The sequence below is a fragment of the Harpia harpyja genome, chromosome 11 (genome assembly GCF_026419915.1).
Source record: "Harpia harpyja isolate bHarHar1 chromosome 11, bHarHar1 primary haplotype, whole genome shotgun sequence".
Taxonomy (NCBI): domain Eukaryota; kingdom Metazoa; phylum Chordata; class Aves; order Accipitriformes; family Accipitridae; genus Harpia; species Harpia harpyja.
Genome location: NC_068950.1, coordinates 36,797,475 through 36,806,808, shown reverse-complemented (window position 1 = coordinate 36,806,808; position 9,334 = coordinate 36,797,475). Strand labels below are relative to the sequence as shown.

General features: G+C 53.4%; 1 protein-coding gene across 1 annotated transcript in view; it reads left to right on the top strand.

Moving 5' to 3' along the window:
* The first annotated feature begins 3,630 nt into the window (after nucleotides 1–3,630).
* TRABD2B (TraB domain containing 2B) overlaps nucleotides 3,631–9,334 on the top strand; it is a 299,654-nt gene continuing 293,950 nt past the window's right edge. The window contains exons 1-2 of the mRNA XM_052802030.1: nucleotides 3,631–3,833; nucleotides 4,370–4,930. Coding sequence (XP_052657990.1) covers nucleotides 3,726–3,833; nucleotides 4,370–4,930 — 669 coding nt within the window. The 5' untranslated portion in view covers nucleotides 3,631–3,725. The remainder of the gene's footprint in view (nucleotides 3,834–4,369; nucleotides 4,931–9,334) is intronic.

Below are 9,334 nucleotides of genomic sequence, written 5' to 3'. Positions count from 1 at the left end.
AACATTTTTGTAAATATTTGCTTTAGAAGTAGGCTAAATGTTACTTAGGATTTGTTCTAAACTGCTGTGTTTAAAGCAAAAAAAAATCACAAGGACATATGGAACTCATCTGAAGGAGAAAAAAATGTTACAATTACAGAAAAGAATTAATTTCCCTTGCTGTTACCAAAGAGTTGTCTTCGTAAAAGCTTGTGGCATGCTTTAGTATCTTAGGTGGAACATTGTGATACTTATCATGTGGTTTGTGGTCTCCTCTTCCTACTGCCTGAAGCTCTGGCTGCAGTTTCCCCAACCTGACTGTCCCACCAAATCGGTACACACCCGCATCACGCTCCCAGTGGGATTTCTGTTCCTGTTCTGCTTTTTTTTTTCCCCCTTCTTCTTCTTAGTCATCTTACCCACAAGCGGCATAAATCAAGGCGAGGCTCTGTTTTCACAGCTAGGCAGTTCTTGCAACATCAGGGCTGAGTTCAGGGAAACGGCTGCAAAACTTGCTATACCCCCCCCCACACACCTGCCTTTTGGCTAACGGAAGACGAGCACAGTGCCAAAGATGTTTGTTTATTCTTGCCCTGGGTGCTTTGATATGTATGCCATCGATGAGGGTAATCACCCTACCTCACAACACGGCGCCCATGACTGAATAGGGCCTCACATCTCCTTATAGACCTCCTAGGCATCTTCTCCAGCGTGTGAGATGTTGGGTCACATCACTGGAGATGTCCCTACCAGCCTTCTGATGAGGACCCTCTGTTCTTTCACTACTTTGGAAGAGATTTGGGAAGGAGCTAGAAAAAGGGTGGGTCAAGTCAAAGCCACTAAGCCAGGCAAGTGCAGCCATGTCACTTTGGAAGTGGCACTTGCTGAACACAAGCATGCAGTTGTGAACAAATGCAGCAGGCCTCCATGCTACAGTGTCACGATAGCATCAAGCCTGTAGCTTTTAAATGGTTTGTGGCAGCTTAGGGAAAAACAACAGGATACTGTGTTGTGACTGGAATTGGCCCTTGTGGAATTACATCTGCTGGGACATGGACTGCACAACGCTTCCTGCTCCGGACTTCATTTCAGGTGGGGACGCAGCCACCTAAGGTGACCGTCCAGCACCCTGCACGCTTGTGGGTGGGCTGTGAGCGAGTGCTGAGGCACGTTTGGGAGAAAGGTGGGGCTGAGAGAGAGAGAGAGAGAGAGAGAGATGGCGTGGGCACGTGCAGCTAGGCCCTGCCCTCCCCATCCTTTCGGGGTTGTGTCATCACACCGGCAATGCTGGGGAGGCAAGTTGAGAGGCCCCAGTGTTGCATCCCCTGAGGGTAGATGGGGCGGGGAGGGCACCTGAGAGCTGGCTGCCTACAAAGCAGCACACACCCACCTGCTGCCACCCCGTGTCCCAACAGCACAGGGCCACGGGTGACACCAGGCCACCAGCACCCAGTGTGGCCATGACTTGGTTGTCTCACTGGACCATCCTGTGCCGCAGTGATGGGTCACCTTGCGGGCTAAAAAAAACCTTCTGCCTCTTTCTGTCCCTCTGTGTCTTTCCCTGATCTGAACCTTATCCCTCAGGGTAGAATCAGGAAATTAAATATTTCTTTGCAAGAACTAGAAACACCATGAGGAAAACCAATCCCCTGCTCCTTTGCATGATTTTTACCTGGCTGGAAGGTCTGGGAGCAGAGGAGAAAGAAGAGGTTGAGGAGGAGGCTCACTTAGAAAGCAGCCACTAGTCCCGACGCTGTGGTTAGAACGCTCTCCTGCCTCTGGAGGCCAGGAGCAGAGTCCACGGGATGTGCACACGGTGGTTCGAAAGTCCCTTCAGTAGCCTGCGTAGCTGCATTTGTTCATCAGTAACCACAGCAAGTGGTGTCCCCTCTCAGTCTCCACAGGGCTGTCAGGAAGCCACGTTTATAGCCAGCTAGGCCTGACTCTGCCATCGTCCTTGGCAAAACCCCTGCTGGCTCCACTATGAGTTTTGCCAGAGCAAGGACTCCACCTCATAACAGCGATCGCTGTATTTCATCACGCAAACTTTGGTAGTTTTGATTCTTCTCAATACAGTGAGGAACTTCCCAATTTTGGAAAGGGTTCACAGTCGTGGAGGTGGTGGGAAGGTCGGGCTCCAGATCCGCTCTGCTGAGTGCACTGCATACGGCAGGGCAGCTGGCAGGGACACCTGGGGCCACCAACACAGCGGGGCTGGGCAATGGTCTGCCGGGAGAAGGGGCTACGGCTGGCACCCCGAGCCCCATCCCTGCCCCGAATGGATCCAGAGGCAGGATCTGGATTCTGCAAGTGATGGTGGCAGGCATTGTCAGCCTGTCCTCTGCTCTGAAACCCCGCAGCTTTAACAGTGACGGACACTTGGGAGGAGGCTTGAGTTGCAGCTGCTGGAGTCGAGCGCCTGCCGCCAACAACCTCCAGAGAAAGCTCCAGCCCCTCAGGGATCCTGGACGTGCTCCTGTCAGCAACAACCAGCTCAGGTCCTGTTGGAGGAAGGTGCTTCCTCCTGAGGCTTTTTGGTCCGAGTGGAAGCTGGATAGCTAGCGGTGCAAGCAGGACAGATGCACATTTTGAAAACACACAGAGAGAGGTTTCCTTCCACCCTCCTGTGAGGCTGAGGAGGCGAGGGACCCGCCCTGGGGCGGCCATACTGGTGAGGATACCTGGGGCGCTGGGTCCAGTGCTGCCAGCGCCATGCAGAGCCCACGTCCTTGGCCTGCCCTCCACGCCGGCGCTCAGCGAGGCCTTGCCGGCCCTGGTTTCGGAGGGGCCGGGGAAGGCGGCGCCTGCGAGGACATGTCGCCTCACGCCTGGGAGCCGAGTGCGGTCGGAGCAGCCGGCGGCGGGCTGAGGGGGCGCGCCCCAGGGCATCCCCTCAGGAGCCAGCCGCTCTCCGTTCCTTCCCGCGACAAGCCCCGTCTGCGTGATTTTGTCACATTTTTTGAGCGCGGGAATGTCGAAACTTTTCCATTTTCGGCTTTTAAAGTGAGGGAAGGTCCACGCAGGTGCCGCCGCGGCTCAGGGGAGGCGGCGGGCGAGGCGGGAACAACGCCGCCCCTCAGCCGCCGCCGCCGCCGCCGCGCGGCTGCGCTGAGGCGCCATCGCCCCCTGGCGGCGGCGGCGGCGGCGGCGGGAGGCGCGGGCGGGCCGGGGCGGCTGCGCCAAACTTTCCGCCGGAGCGCGAGTCTGGCCTCCCCGGTGCGGTGTGCGCCGCCGCCCCGCGGAGCAGCGCCCGCCCTTGCCGGGGCGCCGCGGGAGCCCCCCCTGGCCACCGAATTTAAAACCCCAAACTCCAAACCTTATTTTTTTTTACTTTTTTATTTTCAGGCTATTCCCCCCCCCCCCCCCCCTTCCTCCCGAACCGGCGGGGCGGGAAGGGAGCTTCTCCGGTCTGCAAAATCAAAGCATGGCGGAGGCTGGCGATGAGAACCGTCCTCCCCAAAGCATCCAGCGCCTCTGACAAGCCCGGAGCCAGAGGGGGTGGGGGTGGGAAAGGGCGGGAGGGGGGAGAGCATGGGAGGGAGGGGGCGGCCAGTCCTTCCCCCTGCACTTGTCAGATGCAGATGGGACTGGCAAAGTTTGTTTGAATAAAAAAAAAAAAAAAAAGCCAAAAAAAAAAAAAGGGGGAAGAGCAGGAGGAGGGGGAGGGAAAAAAAAAAAAAAAAAGATCCTAGAAATCCAAAAAGGCTCATCTGGGAAGGAGAGAGAGGAGAGCGAGAGGAAGCGGGATGCAACTCAACCTGACGCTGATCTGCTTCGTCTTCGGGGGGTTCCTGCCCGACGCCGCGGCCCGGCGGGAGCAGATGGACACGGGGCAGTGCGACCTGCCCCGCTCGGTGAGCCGGGCCGGGCCGGGCCGGGTCGGGCCGGGCCGGGGGGCGCGGCCGCCGGGGGATGCGCGGCTGGCCGCGGCGCTCCGCGGGAGCCACCGGGGCGCGGACATGGCGGGGGGGGGGGGGGAACGCGGGGGAGGGAGGGACCCCCCCCCATCCGCGCGTGTGCTCGCGGCCCACGCGGACGCGCGTGGCCCCGCAGGTGTGGCGCTGCCCCGCGTGTCCCCCGCGAGGGGTGCGGTGTGCCGGCGCGCGCGCGCGCCCGGCCGGCCGGCCGGCGCGGAGGGGGCCCCTGGGCTGGGTGCGGGTCCGGAGGGATGCGGCGGCTGCGTGGGTGCCCGTGGGGGAGAGAGGAGGGGGGGGGGTCACGGCGGGACTCTGCCCTAGGCGGGCCGCTTCGTGCCCGCGGTTAGGGCTTGCGCAGGGAGATGCGGCAGAGGGACCCCCGCTCCTCCTTCCCTGCGGGCAGCCCCGGGGGTGGCATTACCAGCGTGGGCTGCCCCTCTGCCCCTGACCAGCCCCCGCTGTCCTCCCCGCAGCAAGGAGAGCTCAACTCCTTCCTCTGGACCATCCGCCGCGACCCCCCCGCCTATCTCTTCGGCACCATCCACGTGCCCTACACGCGAGTGTGGGACTTCATCCCCGACAACTCCAAGGCCGCCTTCCACGCCAGCTCCAGCGTCTACTTCGAGCTGGACCTCACCGACCCCTACACCATCTCGGGGCTGGCCAGCTGCCAGATGCTGCCCCACGGGGAGAACCTGCAGGACGTGCTGCCCCGGGAGCTGTACCGCCGCCTCAAACGCCACCTGGACTACATCAAGCTGATGCTACCCCACTGGATGACCCCGGACCAGCGGGGCAAAGGGCTCTACGCCGACTACCTCTTCAACGCCATCGCCGGCAACTGGGAGCGCAAGAGGCCCGTCTGGGTGATGCTCATGGTGAACTCCTTGACGGAGACGGACATCCGCTCCAGAGGGGTGCCGGTGCTCGATCTCTACCTCGCCCAGGAGGCCGAGAGGATGAAGAAGACGACGGGTGCGGTGGAGAGGGTGGAGGAGCAGTGTCACCCGCTGAACGGGCTCAACTTCTCCCAGGTAAGGAGGCTCTTGGGCCTCGTGGCTTATGCCAGGAGGTGGGGGCCGTTGTCCTCGCGTTTCGGTCGGGTTATGGGGGCGAGCCCCAAGCCTGTTGCAGCGGGGTGGGTCACTCGCGGGCCTCAGCAGCCTTTGCGTGGGGCTGCCCATTTTCCGTCGCGCCGATCCGTGCTGTCTGCAAAAAACGTGCGATGTGCGCAGCGAGTGCTGTGTGTTTATCGTGTGTATCATTTATTGGAGAGGCAAATATCCAGGGTGTGAATGTGCGTGTCCACTGGCTTGCCACTTGTGAGGGAAACTTCCACGCCTCCCGTCCTGTCCCAGAGCTGGGTAAAAAGTGGGGTTTTTTGTTTGTTTGTTTTTAAGTAAAGCAGCTCTGTGGTACTTGTCAGGAAGAGAATGAAGCATGAACAATGAAACAAGAAATTTCGACATTGTTCAAATAGATTTAAGTACGTGCAAACTGTCGGTCGTCTTTTTAGTGGTAACTCCAGGTCAGAACAAACTGGCTCATGTTGCCCTCGTGTACTGTGGAAAATTAAGTGTGCAATCTGCGTGGATTTTTTTCATTTCAGAACAGGTAAAGTTCAGCAAAAAGAAAAGGATGTAGGTGAAGAAACAAAAGTCACTGGTGTAACTGGACTCCAGAATTCTTTCAGTGGATTTAGCTTTAAACAACCAAATACTAAGCCATGCGATCTATTTAATTTCAGTGGATTAATCAGGAACACAGTCACAGCTATTGACTTTGCTTTGTGAAACTGTTTATATGAAATCAGATTTACTAGAAATTCAGGAAATGAATGTGTGTGGAAGAAAACAAATAATCCAGGGGAAATTTAAGATGGTGTCAGTTACTGCTATGATATTTCATTTTTAACCTGCTTTTCGTCATTAGTTTTGGATCAGCCTATTTCCAGCTTTATCTTACTGTCCTAGTTTGAGCAAAAAAATTCTTGGTGATGTGGGAATAAGGATTAAAGGACTGATCTTTGGTGTGATTAAAATGTCCTTAGAGTGCCTTCAGCCCTTTCTCCCCTGAAGTCTAGTGGGAACTGTTTTAAGGGGAAAAAGTCTGGCTTTCACTAACATTTGGTTCATCCTATATTTCAGCTAGAAGTCTGACTCTTCATACAGCCTTAAGAGAAGAAGATTGGCTGTATATGCTTTTGGAGGGATTTTCTTGTTTATCAACAAAAATAATTAAAAGAAAGCCCCTCGGGACCTTTGCATTGATTAACACACTCGCAAAACAAGGAATTCGTTTTACCCTGTTCTGTTTGAAAGGTTTAAGTGCCTATCCTCTCTATTGAACCCCTTTTTAAGGTGAGGTAAAAATAATTAACCGTTCCAGACATCCAATAGTATTTGGTTGTACTAGGTCAAAAATGGCAGTTAGAATCAAGCACATGAAAGCACTTGGTTAAAAATGTACCACTTAGAAGCTTTTTAAACGTGAATCATATTACATTTTTTTTTCTTTTTAGAGAGAGAGTGCGTGAGCAACAGAGAAAGGAAAAGGGACAGAGTACAAAACTCACTGCTGCTCTCACCATAATTCTGTTTTTCTGTCATTCTCTAAATTTTAAATAGAAACAAAAAATTCCCCTTCGTTTTGCTACAGTAATAATCTAAAAAAGAACAGCAAAGGTATTACTGCTATTGGCAAGTAAAGGACAATCATTTATGCAAAACATTTGCGTTGATTAAAAAAATACATTACATTTTAATTATAAGAGAGAATTGATGTTGCTGCTAAAATAGATGAGTGTTCAGGAGGATTTTTCCTAGATTGAAGCTTTTTCTGGGAACAAGGCCACCAGAACAACATGAGACAAAATTAAACAAAACAAACCAGATATTTATTTTCTTGCTTCCTCTAGGTTTCATGCATCCTGACACCTGGCTAGTTGTTTAACAATAGTAATTTGTAATGTTATCACACCGTCTGGCAGTCCTACTGCTTGGTGTATTACTGTGCTAATTTAGTGGAGTGGATTACTATTGCTAGGTTTCGCCTCCCAATTTCAGGTCTTGGAGCCTTCCTTAAGCAACACGTAATTAAAACACACTAAAATGGAAATGAGAAATTGAGCAGCTTTTGTCTTGTAGGGTGTTTGCGCAGTTTGATGAGAACATCTGTGATAAATTACAGTCCCAAATCTGCTAAGGGCATCAGCAGTTTTTACCTGTTTTCAGCATTACTGTTACGGGAATACTGCACGTAATTTCTGCATTCAGAATTCAGGTTTTAAAACTGTGCCTTGCTGAATCATGTCAGTGCTTTTGTTTCCCACGTCCCCAAAGTCCAGTATTTTTGCCCTAAGCAAATTAAAAAAGAAAAAAAGCTTTTCTTTTTTTTACTTCTTCCCCTCAAAGGCAGCTTTGTGCTACTGCAAATATTTAATCTGACTACATGCACCAAATCTGTTAATCTGATATGGTGAGGAGGAGGAAATCTAGGAGTGGTCCCGGTGTGGTACTTGGTTTTGATCTGCTCTGAAAGAAAGCGGATACACTTGCATTTTTGACCAGGAACGATCTTTGAAACGTTCTGTGCGTGGCTTTGAAATGTTGATTGTCTCAGCCGGATGAAAAGATTAAGGTGGCTCATATAATTAGCTGCTTCCTGGAGAGCCAGCTCTTGCAGGTAGAGCAGGGCGCATTGTTTTCTATTGTAAACCCAGAAACTTTGTAGTTTGATGCTTGGCTCCCCCTGAAATCTCTGCTCAGTGCTTCGTGCCGCTCTCCCAAACCGGCACTGCTCCGATCGCCCTGCTTTCCCGCTGACCGGCTGCTTTCCTGCATGGCTCCCGGAGGGAGTATCCTCGCTCCCCTCGAGACTCCGGTGGCTGCTGGTCACGCAATGTCTGGGCCCTGGGTATTGTATAGCTGGTGGCAAGGTGTCTGAATCGCAGCAAGAGGCTGGGTTGGGAGCCTGGCAACAGGGGAATTCGGATCAAGTTTGGGTCAGGTTGAAATTTCACCGCTCCTTGGTATGTGAAGTTTCAGGGTTTTCACTGAGGGTGGGACAGAAAGAGCTAAGAGGCACGCAAAGAAGAGGAAGTAGACATCTTTTCTGTCTGACAGTGTAGATGTTTATTTACAGAAAAGTGCAAAATCAAGTGTGCCAGGACTGAGAAGAGCTGGTGAGGGGCGGATGGTGTTCAGGGCCTTCTCTTGTTGGGATCCTGGCAGAGGCACGGCAGCCGGCGCCATGACAGGCCGTGAGGACTTGTCCACGCATCCTCCGAGGTCCAGCTTGGGAGAGGGTTAAGCTTTCCCTCCTCTTGGGACCCTCACGTGGGTCTGTGGTGGAAGGCTCTCCCCAGGCTGACCTATAGTGTTGTTGGAGTAAGGAGGATGGTGATGGTGACTCCTACAGCTGCTCAGGTCTGTCTGTGTCCGCCCTGATCACCCAGGGCTGTGGCGGGAGCCCCACGCAGCCCCGGGGGCGAGTGCCCTCGGGCAGCATCGCATCCCACTAAAAGCCTGTATGGTCAGCAAGGGGAAGGTCTTACTCCTCTACCCAAGCCGCGCTGCCCTGGGGAGGTGGATGGTAGCTCTCGCTTGTGTTTGATCCTGTTTCTCAGCAGGATCCCCAGGCTGAGACAGCGTTGATATCCCTTCCTCCGAGTTAGAAATAAAACCCCTCTCCTGTCCCATCCCATCCCGAGCTGGCTCTCTTCAGGGAGAACCTGCACTCAGCTCGTGCCAGATGCCCTGATTCCCAAGGCTCGTGAGAGGAATTTTGTGTCAGGGTGCGACTTCATCCTGACCTGTCTGTGGGGGAAGCCGTCAGGCCGGCGGGGAGCCGCCGGCACCCCCTTTTCTCTCTCTCCACAGGTCGGGGCTTGCGAAGCCCTGACTCCGGTCTTCTCCGGCCTGTATCATTTCCAACTGCAGGGGGAGATGTTAAATATCAAACCGGTGTTGATTGGATCAGAGACGGCCTCAAAGAAAGAAACCTTAGACCGTGCCAGATTAAACTTCACACTTCACCATTCTTCCCCTTTCATTTCTTTGCCGCCTCATTCTCTGCACAAATAAACCTCGTCTCCCTTCTTTCTACCAATGAGACAGCATTCAAGGGGCAGGAATGACTTTGTTAACAAAATCAGTCTTCATTTCCCAGGTCCCGCTGTTCCATCAGACCCTGGGACATGGCAGCTTTGATTACTCTAGTGATAGGATTAGAGGGGGAACAAGTGCTGGCTAATAAAAGGCTGATGGGTGGTCCATCATGTTTGGTCACTGACAGATCTGCAGTCTTGAAGCTGGACCTTCAGTGGCAAAACAGCACGACACAGTAATACATAGACAGGGCCACAGCCTGGACTTGCTATTCTGTCTCCCCTGTCCCCCTGAAAAATTAAACGTTTCTGTGATCACAAAGCTGGGATT